Genomic DNA, 22,218 nt, shown 5'->3' with positions numbered 1-22,218 from the left:
TGGAAAGATTACAGAAAGGCTAGAGAACAACTCATAATGTAACACTTGCATTACACTAAATATTCTAACAGTCTTTGACTTCAATTGTTTCCATGAATCTGTTTCACAGAGTAAAGTTAGGAATGTTTCAGGACCTACATGCTGATTGGTCACTGACGAACAGTTCCTCGCTTACATTTGAATCAAGGCTTATAGTAGAACATGTAGGTTAGTTAGGAACAGACTTCTGCTCAAGATATTAGGTCAATAAACCAATATTTATTGATTAATTCCTACATGAGTGGATCTGCATACTGACTCTGGTCTAAACGTTTGTGATTGACTCTAACTCACCTGCTAGATGGCACACTGCGACGCCCTGTCATCTGCATGTCGGTTGCTATTTTGGTGTTTCCCTTGAGTAAAGCGGTGCATCATACTGAGTTGCTACTAGGAATGCATCATTACCTCATGATTTCGTACCATTACTCATCATTTCTGTGTGCCCTCAAGTAGAGCATCCTCCTGCCCAACTGACAAGCGGCTGCAGCGTTTTAACCGAGAATCTTGCCTCCCTTATAGCCAAGGACAGTGACAAAGAGACACAAGAGCAGTAATCATATTCATTGCATACTTACTTTAATATTCACATCCATGTGCGACATTATGGGCGAACAGAACCACACTAAAGACAAGCAGTTTGAAAAACTAAAACGTTACAAACCTGCAAACATGGATGTTGAGGTTTGTAATCTAAAGGCACGTGTACAACAAATGACGTTTTATGTGGTTTTATTTTGCCCTCTGTCGGTTTGGTAGTGCCCAGCAGGTATCTCGTTGGTTGGTTTGGATCAGAAATTGCAATAATCTATCACTGACAACATTTCCTACTTGGATTTTTATCTTCATCACTATCTTATTAGCATCACTTTATGAAGTGATGGTGGCAGTTGACTCAACATTCCCAGCTATAAACAGTAGATTTAGACAAGTGTGGAGCTATGCATTCATGAACTAGACTGGCTCCTGTGACCATCCATAACTGGAGGTTGATGTGTAATTGGATGTCAATATTGTAAAACACAGCAGAAATAATTCAATTCAATTTTATTTGTATAGTGCATTTTAGAACACACGTTATCACACAGACCTTACAAATTTGACAGAGGGGGAGGGGGTGAACCTCCAGCAGAACCAGGCTCGGTGAGGACGGCCATCTGCCTCGACCGGTTGGGTGGGGATGAGGGGGTGGGGAAAAAATAATGTGTGGCAATAAGTAAGACTTGTCTTCATTAGAGACGTTATAATTCTTGACAAATAGCATACATTGAGAAACACAGCTTCTGTCTCCTTGCGACAATAAGAACTTACTTCTTCACTACCTATCTATCATCTATGATCTAACCCCAACTGTAAAGTCATCCAGTATTGATTAAGTCTATCCATCCTTCCATCATCCATCATCTACACTCAGTATATCCTTTGGAGGATAGCTGGGGGACGTAGATGTTCCAGCGACCATTGGTGAAGAGTTTGGGTACAAGTCAGCAGTCCATCACAGGTTCAACGCAGAGAAAGACAACTGAGCAGACTCACACCTGCGACCACCTTAGAATCACCAGTTAACCTTCCGTGCATGTGCTTGGACTGTGGATAGGAAACCAGACCACTACCTACCACTGTCCTCCAACTCCTCCATCTGAACGATAAAAAAAAGACTGTTTGTCACTGCCTTCCAAAATAGCCCTCACAAACCTTTCTCTGATCAAATGCTGCTATCATCTACAGTTTAAAGGAAACAATGCTGGCAGTCAGTAAGCCGCGGGATGCAAACAGCATTCTGCTGTGGTCGTGTTGCACCATTAATTGTCCCATAGATCCACTGTGATCTCCTCCCTAAGAGGTTCTACCTTCTTCATCCATTGCCAGCAGTTTAAAAATGTGTGCTTTAATACTTGTGCACTACAACTATTACAGTTTGGACTTTAAAAACCAGCCTCTGCATTTGTAGTCCATGCACATCCACCACTCTTCCACACTCTTAAGGCCCGTTCCTGGTTTTTGCATTCATGTTCGCTGACAGCTGTGAACTTTAAAGTCATATCAGCGGACATGCACACGCTAGCACATGCTGCAAATGGGGAATTTGTCCATGTGTACTGGAAAAGATGATAGTGACCTCCTGGCAGCGAGTAAGAAGAGCTCCTTTGTTTGTTGTGTGCAGGTGCTCCACAAGAATAGAACATCATTAGATACATACCTTGTGTGAAACAAGTGTTAGGTTTACTTTACATGCGTTGTTAATGCTCTCGGTCTCACATTTTTGGCTGCACGGGTCCACGAGTCAGTCAGTCTGCAGACATATGGGTGGATGATGAAATTTACATCACATGAACACTTCTGGATGTGGAAACCTCACAATGTGTAGGAATCATAAAGTGTTCATGCATCCAGTGTGAGCAAAGCAAATACTGGGCGAATGCAAATCATGCCACTCGACATGTGTCATTCCTTCTGAGGGACGACAGTCACATTTTACTCATGGTTCAGGTTTTTTCTGGGCCTCATGCTTTTTTTTTTTTTTCTCCTTGTTGTCGTTTTTTTGTCCATATGCTGCGAAGAGAGAGAGAGAGAGTGTGTGAAGGAGGAAGACACGGAGCGAGCGAAACAAAGTGAATTAATTTGCGCACGCTGACGACGTGCTCGTGTGTTCACGTGAGCATGTGAGACAGCGGGTAAATGTGTACATGATGGTGTGAGAGTTGAATTATTAATGAGAACGCTTTCTTTCTTTCTTTCTTTTTTCTGGAGCCTGTGGGGTGTTTTTTTTTTTTTCTTGCTGCTCTAGTAAATGTGTAAAGACCATGTGCACGTGTGTGTCTGTGTGTGTGGGCATACATATAGCTTCATATGTGGAAAAAAAAAATGTGCCCACGTGCATGGGTTTCCAACAGGAGTTAAATAGATGCTGCAGTGGTCGAGTTATATATAGAAAGACAGAGAGAGAGAGAGAGAAGAGTTTCCCCGGGGGATATCCCTGCCTCTCACTTGCTCTCTCCCCCTTCCTCTCACCCTCCCCCCCTCTCTCTCTCTCTCTCTCTGAGATTTCTGCTCGGTTTTTCCTAACCCAACGTACATGTTTTAATTATCAGGCACTTAATAAATAATTCCAAAGTCACTGGGGTGTTTCTAAAAATACCCTGACAGCTGAATAATGGATTCCTTTGACCCTTCCTCATCGTTGTCACTCAGTTCGTGTGCATGTGTGTGAAAGAACGAGGCGAACAAAGACCCTGAAGCCGGTTGATAAGATGTACGAGCAAAAACAAAAAAAACACAACAAAAACAAAAAAATGCTTCATTATACATCATCCGTGTTTCTCATTAAATCTTTAATGAACAACGCCGTCTTCATCGGTTGTGAAGACGGTGATTGTTCGCCCTCGTTTGAGCGGGTGTCGTTTGAATGGATTTTTTTTTTTTATTTAATTAAGCGATTAAGTGAAATGGCCCTTTGCATGTGACATTTTAGGTGGTTGTTTTCAAAGCGGCCGAGCACGCCAGCGTTTGTTGTGCTGCTGCAGGGCGCAATGAAAGGACAGCTGGAGGTTGATAGGCAGATTGTTTCTGTGGGGATCAAACCTGTCATTGTGTTCTCTTACCCGCTAAAGTATTAGTTGACCCAAATAACACAACTATTTACTGCATTTGGTGTCGAGCGCTGTCAGTGGATGTAGATCATAAGGTGTGATATACAAACGGAGCCACTGCTGTCGTATCCACCACCACGCTGTGTCTGATGATCTATTGAATTTCCCCATTGGTCTTCAATTCATAATTTTGTTTAACCCTTTAAATCCCAAGCAGGCCTTTTTTTTGGTTTGTTTTTGCTCCTGCTCACTGTAGGATTATTTTATATTGCAATAAATAGTCCTGCTATCTTGTGTACAGTATAACACAGTTATAATCCCAGAAATCTAGGGAAAAAAACACCTTGAATTTGTTTTAATATTCATCTTTGCAAAATCGATTTTTTAAAAAATACAAAAATGGAATCAGCGTGTATCACATTTTTCCAAGTGCCCACTGGATTTTCCAGTTCAGGAAAAAGTTGTGGCTTTCAATTGCATCAAGAAGCGCAGAATTTCATTTTATTTTATTTTTTACAGAATCTGGCTGAAGCAAATTACTTATTTACTGCAGAATATTTAAGAAAGCCATAAGATTGGGTACATTTTTAAAACCGACCTCACATATGAGTAGTTCAAAAACCATCCTGGCTCTGATAAATGGTGTATCTGTGGCAATATGTATATCCATCCATTATCTATACACCGTTTAATCCTCACTAGGGTCATGGGGGGCTGGAGTCTATCCCAGCTGACTCAGGGTGAAGGCAGGGGACACCCTGGACAGGTCACCAGTCTATCACAGGGCTACACTTAGAGACAGACAACCAAACACACTCACATTCACACCTACGGACAATTTAGAATCACCAATTAACCTCAACATATTTTTGGACTGTGTCAGTGTCAGAATTGAACAGCCTCAGAATTACTTCGTCACACACTTCCTCAGTCTCTCTTTCGTTGTCGCTCTAGATGTCACTTTGGTCTCGAGGCAAATTCGTAAAAATACATAAATTGGCCGCATCGTTGTTTAAGCTGCAGTGTTCAAAGCGTGTGAAAAAAGTCGCGGCTTATCGTCTGGAATTTACAGTACTGTTGCTATTTATGCAACTTGATGCAAAAGCCACTTTTGGATGGGAAAAAAATAAAAAATAGCCCACATACTGAGTTGATCAATGACTTGGTTAAGATTTTATGTTGATCATTGAGGTTACAGTTAAAGATCTTGTCGTACTGGACTGCACTTTATTGAGATGTTACCATGTTTCTGTCACCACCACCAAATGTAATTTCAGTCCTAAAACTGACAGTATCATTGCCAGATCTGTACTGTACCTGCACATTCATCACCCTGATTGAAATCGTGCGTGGCAAGGAGCGCAGTTTAGTAAAAAAGTAGTTTCAGTATCAGTTCTGGTGTATTATGATACTCTTCCGTAATTGTGAATTAGATGGATTGTCGGATGGAGTGCTCACCGATCCCTCTGTATATCACAGAACAATGGTATGGCTGTGTGCAAGCGTCACTACACCTGCCAGCTGTCTCTCCAGATTCAGGACTCATGCCAGCTACTTCCTTCCCAGCCCGTGAAGGACACACAGACGAGTGAAAATACAGTAAAAAAGCAAGGAGGAGGTTTTAAATCACAACAAATTCAGTACGTTAAATGTGCCACATTTACTGTTTTAGGAAACGCAACCAATTTGGTATAATGTGTATATTTATTGGCAAAAAGAAGTTTGGACGGCAGAGCATGATGCCGCACAGACAAATATACCAAACATAATGAATAAGCAACAAATATATCAACTAGAAAAAAAAAAAGCACAGCGAGAATTTACAGTAGCGAGTCGGGGTGAACGAGTGTAAAGACAGAATGAAAGAAGGGAGGGATAAAAAAAAAAAGAGGGAAAGCTGAATGCCAAGTGGGCCAGTGAACCCTGGCGGCAGCAACATCTTGTAAAGTGCCCCCTCAGCAATCCACACACTCAAACTCAAACACACACACACACACCAGCTTGATCTCAACCCTAATAAAAGCTCTGTATACCAGCGAGGAAGCTGTCCATTAGATAGATGGAGGACACCAGGCCAAGGTCTAGACACGGCAGCAGAGGGAAGGGCAGACCTCAGACGGCTTCATTGCATTATGGACGGGACATGGCCATCTCTTAATGTAGTCACGTTCACACCTTTCCACTCTGCTGCTCTGCGCTGGACTTCAAACTACAGGTTCTCATAAAGAGGCCAAGGGTTTGAACTATTTACAGGAGTTTGTAGTATTCAGCTTTGTTGGCTTTTATGCTTCTGGGATGATTTCTAGATGCGGAAAGTTAGGACATGACAGCAGCATGGGATTACTAAACAGCACTTGGATATTACGACATTGCAGGTGTCTTGCATCGATGGTATTTAATCCTAGAGTGTAACCACATGTACCTGTTATACAAGAAGCATAACACATTCTTCGTGTTACAAATGAAAAGTTGCATTCATACTCAGTGGTTTTGTGGCTCAACATGTTTGTTGATAAGAGCATTTACTCTTCTAAACACCATTTATCTGCATCTTTCACAACCATTACAGACAGTTCTTGAACAACAAGTCCTTTTAATGGCGCTACTGCAGCAGATAGATAGATAGATAGATAGATAATTTCCTTACATGCACCTAATGAACAAGAGTCAAAATATTTTGTCCACAAAAGATCTGTTTTTCTAGAATGTAGGATGTTTTGGTGCATTTTCTGAAACGACTGCTACGACCATTTTTCTTGGGGAGGACATATGTATTGCTATATGTGCTCCTCCTACACTGTGTTTTACCGTTTTCCATTTAAAACAACAGTGCATGTCATCCTTCATCCACGTGTTCAGGATTCCCAACATAGTAAACACTCAATTATTTAATTCATAGTGCCCCAGTCAGTGCACTTTTGCTTTACAGCAGCAGCGTATGTAGTAGTAGCAGAAAAAAATGCACCAATGAGCATTTGAGATAAAGTGGTGCATCCGATCTGTACATTTGTCCATATTTGGTCCTGTTCTGGGTTCTGGTAGCAGTCGCAACAGGATAAGTGGGATATTCCAGGTGTCCCTCTCCCCAGCACTGTTTTCAGGCTTTTCTTGAGGGATTCCAAGGCGTTCCCTCGCCAGATGAGATGTATAATTCCTCCAGTGAGTTCTGGGTCTACCACAAGGTCTCCTCCCAGTTGAACGTGCCTGGAAAAAAATCCATAGGACAGCGTCCACGCTGCATCCTGATTAGATGCCAGAGCCACCTCGACTTGCTTCTTTCGATATGAAGGACCGGTGACTCTGAGCTCTCTCTGGATGCCTGAGCTCTTCATTCTATCTGTAAGGATGAACCCAGTGACCCTGCAGAGGAAACCCATTTTGGCAGCTTGTAATCGCAATCTCATTTTCAGGTCACTTACCAGGTGAGGGTTGGAACGTAAATCAGCTTTGTCTTCCAGCTGAGCTCTCACTGCGTTACCACTGATGCTGCCTCAGCTCGTCTGTCCATCTTAAGACCAAATTATGGTTTCCGTGTCCGTGTGCGTAGGTCAATAGATGGGCTGTGGACATGACTTTATATTTTAATACAGCCGCGCTGGTCTGCTACGTGGCTGGTTGCATTTCCCCCTCATATCCAACACATGCAGAAACAGCAGCTGGAGAAATGAGAACTTCCTGCTGTGTTTGCGATCCGTCGAAGAATTCAAATACAAACAAACCGTCTCCAAAGTCCAGTGGCGACTACTTCAGTTCCAACTCTGTTAATTATACATAAGAAAGGTGATGATGACAGAGAGTCCCTCGTACAGCTGCTCCTCAAAACAGCTTTAGTTTTAAGCAACACTTGTTTTCCTGGTACATGCGCAGTCGACATGCTTGTAGTGCGGTCACAAATTTTGTTCTGTGCACTGACGATCCACGCTTACTCGTACATACGCTGACGCAAAATGCACGAATTGGCCTATTTTCCTATCACTCCTTCGATTAGGTTAACTGACCAACAACCCAGAAGGAGAGATCCACCAGTTTCCAATTGAAAATCAGCGACTTTGAGGTGCCGACTCTCATCCCAGCTGCGAACCGGCCCAGTGTGAACTGAAGGCGACGGCTAAATGACACTAACAGAACCACATCATCTGCAAAAAGTAGTGACACAACCCTTAGGTTTCTAAACCACTTTCCTCAACCTGACTGCACTTTGAGATCCCATCCAAGAATATTACAAACAGAATCAGCGTAAAGGAGCAAAAGGCAGTTAGAGTTTTTCTTTTTTTTTTTTACTTTCTCTGATGTAGTATGGCAACTTGCACAATGTGTTCTGCGATGTTGGCCAACAGGACCACAGATGCTCCTCCGTGCACAACAATGGCAAAAAAACTGACTGATAGACAGAGCACTCAAACTTTAACCTCAATTCAACTGACAGACAGTTCCATGGTTATTTTTTTTTAAAGCTTTTCTACAAGACAGTCAGTATCGTACACACCACTTAGAATCATGTTCCTTGTTTTCAAAAGCTGCTCCCTTCCACCTCTTGACTGATGACATCATGCAGGCCATCGCATATGGCCAGCTATGACTGGGACCAACATGCAGTCATGTCTTTGCAAGAATTCAACAAGAATAATCACCTCATCTGACACAGTGACCATCTTATCATCATGTGGGCCGAACTGTCCATAAGTCAGTCAGACCAGTGCCGGATGGCGTCACAGTCGTGTACACAGCAACCACAGAGTCAAGCTGTTCAGGAGGAATAGTGTGGAGCCTCGAGCTGCTCCCATCATAAAAATACTTCACACACACTTTATATATATAACACACTGATGGTATTTTTAGAGCTCTTATATAATCATTTTTGGCTGTTTGTCAAGAATGGGAAAAAAAAGAATCAGTGTAGACATGCAGATAAGACAGTCTGACAAAATCATTACGTAACAAGTCTATAAATATCTTCAGGGCGCTATAAATAAATTGATTCACAGGAATTCTTAACGAGTTGGATCACAAATGTGTCCAAGCGGCGCATTTCCGAGCGTGTCTTCGGCTTGATTGGCTTTGATGTCGTCTAACGGCTGACAGGTTGTGAATGCCGCGCTGAAAAGAAATGACAGGAAGTGATGAACTGAGATGAAGAAAAAATGACAGCGGAGTGAAGCAGCAGTAACCTCCTCGCTCCCCCTTCTTCATACGACTCTTTTTTTTTTCTTTTCCTCTTTTATTCTTCTGCTCTGTCCGTCTCTCTCCGCTGCCTCCCATCCTCCTCCTCCTCGGTTTCGATCCCTCTGTTTGCCGCCTTTGAAGTTCCTCCCCTCCAAGTTCAGCATGCAGTGTCTTGAGAGAGCGGAGGGGCGGAAGGAAGAGGGAAAAACCCCCAACAACTTCAAAGGGCTTTTCTTGGGTTGTGAGAAGGTGGGGGTTATTTTTAGCCCACTTAAACGCTTGAGTTGAAGACGGAGAAGAAAGGCAGATGGAGCAGAGTGCACCGAGAGACCATGTCACACGGTCATCACTGTCATCCTGCCACACTCAGAGTCCAAAACACTATACGTCCTTTTTTTTGGAATTAATGTGTTGTTACGCTTCATTACAGTTATTCATTGATCCATCCATTATCTATACACCGCTTAATCTTCACTAGGGTCGCGGGGGGCTGGAGTCTATCCCAGCTGACTCAGGGTGAAGGCAGGGGACACCCTGGACAGGTCACCAGTCTATCACAGGGCTACACTTAGAGACAGACAACCAAGCACACTCACATTCACACCTACGGACAATTTAGAATCACCAATTAACCTCAACATGTTTTTGGACTTTGTGGGAGGAAGCCAGAGAACCCAGAGAGAACCCACGCTGCACGGGGAGAACATGGAGACTCCACACAGAAAGATTCCGGTGCCCCCACCAGGACGCGAACCGGCAACCTTGTTGCTGCGAGGCAACAGTGCTACCAACTGCGCCACCTTGCAGCCCTTATTCATTGGTCTTAGATAGAAAATATTTTTGTTGCACTTTGACACTGAAATAAACAGAGCTCTGCTTTCGTGTCATTTTGTGCAGAAGAAGAGTCACGTGACGCTTTAAACGCCCCTTTTTTTGTGAACAGAGGCTGAAGGAGAAAGTCTGACTTGACAAAAAAAGTTGAAAACCACCTTAGTGATACTCATCATCCCTGATTGCGGCTTTCCTTTTTGTCGAGCTGGCATACACAACAAAAGCCCGGGTATGTCAGACTTGCCTCATAGTAAAGCCATCCGGATTCAGTCCATCTCTCCATGTGAGGTGTTATGTACCCAGAACACCTCATATACAAGCTGTAGTAGAAGCTATCTGGACGGCTGTGCACACAGAAGCCTCTCCATCAGTTATTGTATGAGTCCTAATGTTAGATTTACCCAAACTGAAACCAAATGATTTTATCTCCATGGGCTGTTTTTGATGAGTGGGGCAGTTTAAGCGTCAGTCCATCTGGTTCGTTTAATTGCGAGGTCAAAATCATGACCATGAATAATACTACATTAATTGGGCAGCCAAACAACTGACATTGCGTGTCTTTTTTTTTTGTTTGCTGTGCACAAGTAGAGACTGCTTTAAAATAAATAAATAAACAAAAAATAAAAACTTAGACTATCCAAGAACCCTTAAAACACAGTGAATTACGTTTCTATCAGACATGCGTCTCTTGTAGGTTTGTCAAAGAAAATTAGAACTGTGCAAGAAAAAAAAAATGAAGTATGATGTGTTGTTGTGGGTTAATTTGCTTTACGATACATTGCACTTCCTGTGACAATGTTGCTGCCGAAACGAGATATTGTACAGATGTGGTTGAATTTCTCCTTTTATTGTAGCGATGATTTTATCAGGAAACTGTACTTGTGGCTGTCAAATTCACTCGGGTGACTGAAAGAGTGAAAGTTCGGCAAAGATGCGCTTAAATTGGTACTACAGGTGATCTTCAAACTACATTGACTATAATGAGTCTGTAGCTTTCAGGGGAACTTCTTTCATTGGTGACTGAGTGCACTGTTGTCAGCTTCCTGGTTAAAAACTGATTTAAAGATTATGAGAGAACTGAACTGTCAACTAACTGAACTGAAGACAGTCTGAATCAATTAATAACATCGTCTTCAATTACTCAAATGCATTTGAATGGAAATGCATTCACTAAGGTTGGAATAAAATAAACTGCATGATGCTTATCTTGCATCGGATTTGATACGTACATGAAGTCTACAACCATCTGAAACTGTAATTCTTTCAATGTAAAATTCTTTGGATGTATGCAGACGAAGGTGTTATGGGTACCAATAGGAAACACCTCCTACATCTCGGCAATACGTTGCACACCCCTGACTGCTGTGAATGAAGTTCTAATGGGAAAAAATACATGATTTGAAAAAGTGTGAATGAAACACAAACATTAGACCTATTGAAAATATCCTCCAGTCAGAAAGCTTATTATAACCCATAGTTGCTTTTCACTGTGAGAGAGGCTTCTTGTGGCCGTAGTCGGTACGACAGGAGCAGAGGAGAAAGTTAGGCGACGAAGTTAAAGAACCAGAAAGTTTGTCACATAGTAAGATTTCATTTCATTAAAAACATGATTTAATATTGAAAAAAAAGAAAGACATTAAGTGCTGACAGCAGATATTTAATATGTACGAGGTCAGAAAAGTTCTAGGACTGGTGTCACTAAAGATAGATTTTAAACCCAAACTATGAGTTTTCCCCTTCAGATGATCAACCAGCACGTCTACAAAGACATCCTGCAGCATTTGCTTCATTCAGAGAAGCGGCGAGAGTTGTGGCAGGACAAGTCGTGGCTGCTTCACCATGATAACGCACCTGCTCACAACGTCCTGAGCATCCCACAGTTCCTGGCTGAGAAGAACATCTCCGTTCTGGAGCAACCTCCCTACTCACCCCACCTGGCTCCGAGGGATTTTTTCCTCTTCCCCAAGCTCAAGGAGGTCATCAAGGGGACCCGTTTTGAAGACGTGGACGACATCAAGATGGCTGTGATGACGGAACTGCAGATGATCCTGGAGGAATCCTTCCAGGAGTGCATGGCGGCGTGGCAGAGAAGGCTGGAGAAGTGCATTAGACTCCAGCGGGATTATTTCGAAGGGGAACACTTGTAGTTTGTAGTTTGGATTTGAAATATATCTTTTGTGACACCAGTCATGGAACTTTACTGATGCACCTCGTACGTGTGTGTGTGTGTTCTTGCATATTCCGACAACTACATCCGATCTACTTCAAATTTGGCAGGAAAACGCACTGTTGGATTTTAAGTAGCTCCAATAAGCGGTGGTTGTTTTTAGGGTCCTAATGTGTTCCTTAGTCTGGCTTTTGGTGGCCTGTGGGTGGAGCCTGGGTAACTCTGTTGCTAGGCAACATCATCATCAAAGACACAAATCTAGACTTTTCATAGATCAGAGACATCAGATTTTAACCACTGACAGTGGGCGCTGCACTGATACACTATAATTAGTGAACAAAAATACTCCACCACATACACAACGAAGACGACAACATTTACTACAAAGGAAAACTACTGGTTCATTAGTTGTCATGCGGTCGACGTACCCATCAGTAATCTCCTCGGTAGCTTTTGCAGCCATGTTTTTAAAAAGCCTACATTCAATAACTTCAGACACGTTTCCTGTCAGATGGGGAAACATTCATCAAAAATCCATAAAACTCGTTACCTGACACTCATTACTCAGTTAATGATTTTATCACCTTTCATCTATGTTAATATCTTGCATAAAGGCTATAAACGAAGCTAATAACGCGGTGATTTCCCACGACGATTGCTTCCTTTGCTCTTCCATTCTCTCATTACTTACTGTATTATCGTCATTATATTCCATTCCTCATTACATTCTCTCATTACGCCTGCAATCATTTTGTCAGAGGAGCGGTCACATTTTCAAACGCTGAGCATCTCAGCTTAAAATAAGATCTCCTCGTGTTTGCGTGTTTACACAGAGAGGTGGTGACTAATCTCATATCCTCCCTCATCTGTTCGCCACCCACCATTTTCTCATGATGGATGGCCAGCGTGTGAAAAACAGGGTCTTCCAGGAGGGAATCACTAATGTGACAGGATTTAACAATATGACTAATGGATATCACTTGAATACACTCACATCTATCACCTGAAGACCCCACGAGCACAACATCCACTTGCAGTTCTGTAGTGTTGTTGAAATGGATTAACAGTTTTAAGTCCAACAAAACTACTTAAAAAAAATAAATAAATAAAAAATCATTACAATTACCTGCTTGGTAAAGTCATGTTGTCTCTTTTCAGAAAGTAAGGTTTAAATTGTCGTCTGGAACTATTTACTATTTACACTAACACATCTGACCAATGCACATTTTCCAGGGTTACAGTAAATGTATGCACCAAGATATTCAGGCTAACAAACTCCCAAATTTGACTTATTTATACTCACTGAGCAGTGTCCCGTATTCCTGTCCTGTACATACGCTTGACCTTGTGACTTAATGGTAGTGGGGCCCAAAAAGAGTGAACGCAGCACTTCTTCTGGTGTTTCTGTGAGTTGGATTGATTCAAGCTGCATTCAGGAAATACCTATATGCTCACACACAACCTTCTTTGTTTTGCCAAGCTGCCAGCCAACACAAATAAGTGCTGCACGACAAAGTTTGGCTTACTTTTACCTGTACCCAAACCCAACAAGCTCACACCACTTGTGGAACACGCTGCCGTCAACAATTCCTTTACGAACTGTATCTCATATAGTAAAGAATATTGCGGAAACTGATTGATAGTTGGAAAACTTTTACACCTAAAAGATATTTCAGACAGGACTCTTTGTCAGATTGAAACCATTTATTTCTTTTAGACAACATATATTTGAGTTTGGCGGTGACTCTGCTCAAGTGATTCTCTGGAACAGTCTGAGCAAGCGTGACACAGACAGTCCCTGAGATCACTGGATCCCCGGCAGAGCCAAATGATTGAACATGCTGCAGGACAGTATGAAATAAACAATGTTCAAGTGCCAGATTGAAACAAGGAGGAGGTTGGGGGGGAGGAGGAGAATGTTACAACGTTGATGCAGTGGTGAAGTGGCAGCGACGTGGCGAGCACGAGCTACAATGAATGAATGAATGAATGAGTCTGGTTATGAGGTGTGCCAATAAGCTGAGAAGGCTGATTGGGCAGAGTAGGACCCCGTGATTGGGCAGAGTAGGACCCCGTGATTGCCTGACTCCGAGCCTGTCTGAACTAGCACGAAGCTGAATGCAATGCATAATAGTAGAAACCTGGAGAGAGAAGAAAAAAGAAAAACGAATATCAATATATTTCAAGAGTTGAACTCTCAACACTTGAACTCCCTGGCATTATGTGCTGCACTTAGATTCGGTAAACTTGCTACCAAACAAATGTTCAAACTCACAAAGTGCAGTGCTCGTGACAGGCTAATTAACACATAGAATTTCTTAAAAACATCTCACTAATGAATTAAAGAGTCTGTCTGTTGTTAGCATTTCTAGACAACCACATATTGAATTCACATCAAACTTGGCAGGAGTTTTACTGGAAACCCAAGAAAGCGAGACTGAAGTGAATCCAGTGGGCAATGGCCATTTTTGGTGTTTTGTTATGGTCTTAAGCCTTTACCTGCCTATGGGTGGAGCCTGAGTGCCCCTGTTGCTAGGTAACATCATCATTAAGGATAAAGACAGAGAACTTTACTGATCTGTCTGTGCTGTTGTTGTAATGTACATGTCACAGCACACACATAACTTACACTGAGCTGACATTAGAAAGGTAAGAAAAAACACCACTCCAAATTAATGGACTGCATGAAAAATGAAATAGATTGAAAAAGGATTTGTGTTTAAGATGCTAATTCTCACAGTGCAAATTAAAGTTGAATGTGCAAAGTCACTCAGAAAAATAAAGTTGAAACCACTTGTATGTATAAATGTCAAAATGCCAGTTGTCCTCAGCTTGTACAATCAATTTACCAACAGATAGTTTTTGTTTTTTTGTTTCTCATTATCCCTGCAGGCTCAGCTGTCAATCTATTGATATGCTGATCAGCAGCATTTATCGAAACCCCAGTGATGTGTGTGTTACTCTCCAGCATAGTTGATTGCTGCCCAACATCCTTCAGCACGCATGCGCCACACTTACAGTATAGTGTAATCTAAGATATTAAATCTTTTGAACATTTATTGGACTGAAGCGTAATAATCACCTTCTCAACCGAATCCGTCCGACTTTTCACGTGTATCACAAGTGATGCTGCCGCGTCTGGTCTGGAATGAAGACTTGGGGTGACGTCTGCCATGTATGTTCGCCGTCTCCCAGCGGAGCCCGTTGCTTTACTTACAGCCCCTCAGGCACAAGCTGACTGCTATTTAAACAGTGCTGGTGAGCAAGGAATATGGCACAATCAGCTCCCCAGTGATGCTCACTTTGATGAATGAGCAGAGGTGTAAAGTATAGATTACCATTTTGGTTGTAGTGTCGAGATTGCATGTATGCATTCCCCTACTGGGCTTTGTACTGTGTGTGTGTGTGTGTGTGTGTGTGTGTGCGTGTGTGTGTGTGTGTGTTGCATACACTCGCTTTTGTTTCCAGCTAGCTGTAAATTCTTGGCCTCTCTCAATTGTCTCAAGGTGAATAATGCGCACAGCCCAGGTACTCCATCTTTCTACTGTATCACTACGAACCGCACTATCCGCACACACAGTTAACGCTCTGCTCACATCAGCAGTGTTTAGTGACTCTATTCAGCCACATACTGAGGTTAGAAAACTGCTGGTGTGGTTGCAACATGCAGTTAAGTTGTGTCGTTTCAGTAATATTTTGCGATTAATGAAAATGTACATTCTTTTCATTATTTTAGCAGCTAGGTAGCTTGTCAATTTTGCCTACGTTTTCAGCAGCAAGTAGCTAAAGTGACTAAATGTTGCTTGATAGCCTCACACACTAGTTTGCTTATCCGTGATGGAATAACCAGAATAATTACAAATTTGACCGATAAAGGGACAAACAAAGGGGGATCCAGGAGCGGTCCCTCCTTCATGTGGTTGCTGATTAGTAGACTGAATATGATGAGACTGAGAAGTATTGCCTATTTCAGCACTCAAGGGTTATCAAAAGCCACCAAAAGACCAAACACTGTAAGTAGCTGCAGAAGATGATGTCTCCATTCTTTATCCCACCTATCAAACTGTCTCCCCAACTGGACAAAAGTGGCATCATTTGAACATAACACCAGACCTATTGGGATCACTGAACACATCGGTAGTCTTCATCATTATGTCATCTTGATATCAAGTCATTTTAAATGCATTTGAAATCCCAGTTTGTGTAACAAAATAACATCTTAACATACTAGTGCATTGCCACTGTCAGAATGTGACACTATCACCTGACATTGTGCATTTGCCACTGACAACATTGCCTAGCAACAGGGGATCCGCCCACAGGCAGCCCCTGTTCATCCGAAGTGGACGCTGCACTTCCTTAGGTCCCCAGCAACACACCCACCAAGGCTGGAGCAGATTGGCTGGACGATTGTCGAAATATGTGAAGAACACACATACACACAGCAAGCCTTGGACTAATTAGTTGGATGATGGATATTAATGGTACACAGCTTAAATCAGGAGAAATAATGGCACTTCTTTAAGCTTTAAATAGATGACTTAATGGTAGTACAATGAGGAGTAATTAGCATGTCTCTAAAGGTCAGATTTGACTTCAAATCGCTGTTGTGTTGTTGAAATGGTTGTCTTGTATTTCTGGATCCAGAGATGAGAAGACTTTCCATCTAATCCATTCTTCGGTCACTATTATGTCCTTTGTAAAAGTAATTTCATTGGACCAGAGTCCAATGCTGCCTGAAACATTAATTAAAGAACACAAAGGTCATCTTCTTTTTTTTCTTTTTCTGGCCTCAACCTCTCCTCTCCTCTGTCCTCCTGCAGGAGTGTGCCTGGTGCTGGGTTGCATGATCTTCCCCGATGGATGGGACGCCGAGGTGATCCGGGACATGTGCGGGGAGCAGACGGGGAAATACTCCCTGGGCGACTGCTCCGTACGCTGGGCCTACATGCTGGCCATCATGGGCATCTTGGACGCCCTCATCCTCTCCTTCCTGGCCTTCGTCCTGGGCAACCGGCAGACAGACTTCTATCTTGACGATCTGCAGACAGACAACAAAGGTAAGCAAAGGAATTGATAAATGAATAAATGGTAATAATCCCCTAAACATTTTTATTTTTATTGAGCTCAATAACATTTTGGTGTTTGTGGTTGACTTGTTCTGACTTTTTTTTAAAACTAAGCTGTGCATTGCGATGTTTAGTACCGTCTTGTATGAAACACCAGACCACTATCAGCCACGTTAAACTAGCGGTTGTCCAAACAAAAGGAAAGAATAAACAGTACGACGGTTGGTGTGATATGTACAGTCCTTTCACCGAGAAATCAAAACTGCTCAAGTTTGCTGCAGTTGACCACTAAACTACACATAAAGCTCACAAATCGAATGGATCAGATAACTGCCGATGACAATAACTGTGGCAGAATCCTGTGCAAAATTAGGGAAAAAAAAGTGTCTTGACGTTTACATAGACGTTAAATAAAAGCAAGTTTATTATTTGTAGCCGACAACCATCGAAAAGTGCCGTTGTTAGAGTTGACCACCTCTTAGCAGTGAGGTTCACTGATGCAAACGCCACACGTTCTCAGAAATCTAAAAGCAAGAACCCCGTAAAACAGACTTAAATAGGTCCTCGATGGCTACAAGCACGATACCATCAGGTAAAACGTTTGCATCCTCAGCAGTTGATGAGTCGTGAAGTAGACTTGGAAGGAAGGAGCAGCTTTGTTCTTGTCATTCTAGCATAACTCTGAACGCTGAAACAATCCAACTACTCGAAGTTTAAATCAATGCAAGGTACCAAACGAATAGAGATAAATTCAATCCGAGGTCTTTACCTGTTTAAATAATCACATGATGCCAACATTTCTTTTTATGCCCCCACGTAGTGAAAGTATGGGCCAAAAAACTCCACACAGGTATGACGTAAGCAATATAAAAAAAGTTTGATATATGAATGAACCTGCTTGACACAAGGTTTTTTAATGTTGGTGTCTATTTAAATTAACAAGATTTCAATTTGTAAATAATATATATGTGATATTTCTGTAAACTTGCATAAAAATACTAATGAAATAAAACAGATTAAAAAAAGAGCGCATGGCCTATTAGTAACTCGATGCTTTTATAGGTGGGCCGGTCAAATCAGTCTTCCTCCAACTCTCATTTTTAGGCATTAATGGTGAGGCCGCTAACGTGAACAAGACTTGCCTGGTAGAAAAATGAACACACTCCAACCTGACCTCAGTATCTCCAGCCAAATTGCTTTCAGTGCTGAATTCAAGAGTGGGAGAGAGTCCTCCAGAGGGTTTCTGACAGTTTGCATGATGTTGCATCAGGACGGTTGAATCGCATTGTTTCAGCTGTATGAAAAGAGAGGAAGAGGAGGAGAGGGATGGAAGGAGGCGGCGGCGGTGGAGGAGCAAGAGTAAAAGATACAATGCAAAACAATAAAAAGTCTCCTTATATAAGGAACATGCGTTTGATCTGACTCCATAAACCCAACGTACAACGAGAAAGAAACGGAGTGAAGGTGCGAGAGGAGGCAGAGAGAAAAAGATCTGTGGCATAAGACACAGCAGACTGAGAGCGTGAGAGATATACAGACAGATAGAGAGCAAGATAGAGTAAAGGAGAGAGGAAGAGTGAGAGGAAGAGACGGAGATAAAGAGAGAGAATAGTGACATAAGATGTCTCGGTTCTCCGACGGTCTATCTCCATGATGGTTTCCATGGTAACTGGAGATATTCCAGAGCATGGGCGTGTCTTTCTGTTTTTATCTGATTAACCTCGCTGACAGTCTCGGTGATTTTACACAGTTTAACACATCTAATGCCTCATCAGCCGAGTGAAGTTTCCTCTTTGACTCGTGTCTCCTTCATGAAACAAAAAAAACACACACATGTCCCTTTAGCTCGGTGTGCGGACAGGCCATGAAATGAAACTCTTTGTTGTCCTGAAAGTGTCAGAAAAAGTCACCTGTGCATTATGAGAAACCTGCCTTAGTAGGAAAAATGTCAAGGTTTATATTGACAGTGCACAACAGAGTGCACGCTCACCTAACTTCATGTACATGGTTATAAAATGACCTGTGAACATCAGAACTTTTTGTTTTTTTAACCTGTATGTCTGCATCATGGCACCGCATGGAAAGGAACTGTCAGAGGACATTAAAAATCTGATTGTGAGAGTTCACAAAGATGGGAAAGGATACAGAGGAAGATCTGTACAATGTAAACACAGCTACAACAATAATCTGAAGCATGGAACGAGTCATAGCACCACTTATCAGAGCCGCAGTAGTCAAACCCGACTAAGATGACGCCGCTGATAACACACAAACAAGTGCTTGAGACTTGGCACAGTGGTTATTGATGGAAATCAGAGCTTCTGTAAAAGTTTAGACCATATGAATGACATTGCACAACTTTAACCTCTATAGATGCCATCCAAGAAAGAAAAAAAAAAACAACTTTGCTTAACACTGACGCTGAACTGTGGGATTAATCCTCGACAAAATGCATTAAAAAAGCATGATGAATGTTGGGAGCACATTCTTTGGTCAGATGAAGATAAATGTATTCGGCTCAGATGAAGTCCAGCATGTTTAGAGCATGGCCAGGATTATAACAGTGACTGCATAGTCCTGACAGTGAAGCACAGAGGTGGGAGTGTGATGATATGAGTGCAAACGGTGATGGGGAGATGATAATATAGCCCCGTGACTGCCTGTGGATATACCAGAATACTCCATATCCTTCTTTCTGTTAATTAATTTAAAGCAATTCAGATCTGTGTATCGCTTTAAATTGAGCTTAGTTAATTTGTATTTAGTTATTTTATTATTAACAGTTTCCATCCTTCATTAACCAAAAGTCCTGAGTTGGATAAACTCTCAGTGTTCTTGATTTAAAGCAGCTAAGCCTACTTAATTAATTTAACTTAGGAAATTACGTTGAATCAACCAAAAACACGTTCTCAGTTGTATACTGTAGAGTACGGCCAGTGTGAAAGTGAAACTATATGTAGATGAAAACAACACAAACATAGACATGAACGCTGTACTTTTCACCACTAAGTCATTGCCTAAATGCTTAACTCATACTTACCTAAGCACATTCATGTTTTGCACAGATATGCACTTTTTGTGTCTCATTGTTTATATGCCAACACTTGTGTTCTCTTCTGTCCTTGCAGATTTTGCTGTGTCAAGGGTAAGTTGACTTTTGCTGCATGCATTGTGTTTGAAGAATGATGTTTAAAGAACACATTAACATCTGTCTGCGTAGAGTGCAGCAGCTGGCAGTGTTCGCCGAAAGTGCTCATGAAGGGCTTTTTTCTTGCTGGTGTTCATTAACAATCTCACAGACTGTGATCCTCAACACTTTTATTGCTGAAGAACACATACGTACATACACACTGAGTCCCAGTTACCAGGTGAAACCAATTCTGAAGTTAGGATCTGACTGAAGAGTGGGACGTCCTGCCCATTGACACCATCAACAAGCTGGTGGACAGTTTGCCACCATGTCTTAATGCATAGATCTGTGTCAGGGGTGGCCAGACTCAATGTTAGTGACATTTAAAAGAGTAATACTGGACATTCTAATGCATGAAATCCCCTCAAATATGTGTTTCCTGTTAAATTGACCAAGGTTGAAAAATGAAAACGAAACCCTTAATCCAACTGTTCAATACCACCAGTTTAGTTTAAGCCTGAAAAACAGTTTGCAAAAGGTAATTGTGGTTTATTTTTTCTGTGTTATGTATTGTAAGTGATGTCAATAAAGCTTTGAGAAGATAATACACTTTATCGATCAAGAATAAATCACATGGTCACAATCATATCATGACAAGAGGTGAAAAAATATTTTATTCCAACTTTACGAGCAACAGTACAGAGCCCCAGAAGGGACATGGAGAAAGAAAAAAACAGGGAAAGGACTAGAAAAGTAGAGGTATCGTTTGCCAGATCTCGCAAAACTTTCTCATAATAACTTTTGCCAGATCTTGCAAAACCATTAGTATATATGCTTCTGGGTGTTTTTGGCAGTATGGAGAAATGACAACGGAGAACATCCACTTGTATGAACGTTTTATTGAATTTTATTTTGAAATTGGCTTAAAATATATAGACATTCATATTCATTCATATAGGCACAGTTTTCACAAAACATCCAATAGGATTGATGTGACTTTACTTCTATTTTTTTTTTTTTCCCGCTCCCTGTTTTTGTCAAGAACTCACACAGATCAGAACAGGTGGACACAAATGCTCGAGACAGATAGGGTTCAGGCAAAAAGGCAGGTTTATTACTGGTCAGGGTTCGGTACACAGAAGGTCAGTCAAATCAGGCAGAGGTATTCAAAAAGTGAGAGTCAAAAGGCAAGGTCCAAAAACAGAAGCAACTGTGACTATGGCTTGAAGAACGCTGGTACGACGACTGTGAAAGTGCAACGAACTGGCGACCAGACAGTGAGACACACAGGGTAATATACACGAGGTAATGAGGAGAGATGGGAAACAGGTGTGACAAGACAGGTACAGGAAGTAAAACTGGAACAACCGGTGAAGTGATTTCAAAATAAAACAGGAAAGCAAAACAAAACAGAAACTTGACAGACGTGACAGTGTTTTTCTTCCTCCGTGTCCCTTCTGTAGCTCCGTACAACAGTGTAGTTGGCCAAACCTGATTATATTAAGTTGGTAAACAGTTGAATCAACTAATTAAACCCAAGTACAATTAAACTGGACTTAACTAATCGCCACCGCAGAACTAAATCTTCTCTCTTGTCCTCTTCAGATTGAGGTGCGAGATAGAAGAGAGCCACGGTACGGAGTGCAGCGTCTCCACTGAGGGCAACGACGGCACTCGACAACAGCTCCTCCTCTCCTTCTCTTTTCTCTCCTCTTTCTCTTCTCCCCCTCTACGCTCTTCTTCTCTTCTCTCCAACGATCAGGATATCACCCAATCTCAATGCAGACACCAAGTGTACAGGATTCTGTAAGATAAAAAAAAAAAAAAAAAAAGACAACAAAACACACTGGGGGATAAATAAAATTTTGAAAAAAAAAAAATTATACAAGGATGTACAGTGCATTTAACACTCGACTTTCTCAATGAATACCTTTATGATAAAAAAAAACAGATTTACTGTATTTAAAGTCTTGATTTGTGTGAGAAATTCAATCCTTATGATGAAGAACCATCATGTCCATCTATGATTTTTACAATTCTTTTAGATCTTGCTATTTACCGACCTTGAGTTTGTGTGTTGTGTGCGTTCATAGAGCGGATTATCGATGCTCCTCGCGCGACGAAAGAGTCGAGACTCGCAATACGGCAGCAAGTCCATTATTAAAACATTCAAAAACACTTCAACAGGGACTCGTATGGCTCTTCATCTAAGGACTTTCCAATGAATTT

General features: G+C 41.7%; 1 protein-coding gene across 1 annotated transcript in view; it reads left to right on the top strand.

The window, feature by feature from the left end:
• Positions 1–21,648, top strand: part of LOC103367788 (lipoma HMGIC fusion partner-like 4 protein) — a 31,614-nt gene extending 9,966 nt beyond the window's left edge. Inside the window, exons 2-4 of the mRNA XM_008295917.1 lie at positions 16,614–16,850; positions 19,988–20,004; positions 21,595–21,648. Coding sequence (XP_008294139.1) covers positions 16,614–16,850; positions 19,988–20,004; positions 21,595–21,648 — 308 coding nt within the window. The remainder of the gene's footprint in view (positions 1–16,613; positions 16,851–19,987; positions 20,005–21,594) is intronic.
• Positions 21,649–22,218: the final 570 nt, after the last annotated feature.

The sequence above is a fragment of the Stegastes partitus genome, unplaced genomic scaffold (genome assembly GCF_000690725.1).
Source record: "Stegastes partitus isolate 25-593 unplaced genomic scaffold, Stegastes_partitus-1.0.2 Scaffold1086, whole genome shotgun sequence".
Lineage (NCBI taxonomy): Eukaryota > Metazoa > Chordata > Actinopteri > Pomacentridae > Stegastes > Stegastes partitus.
This window is presented reverse-complemented; position numbering and strand designations above follow the sequence as displayed.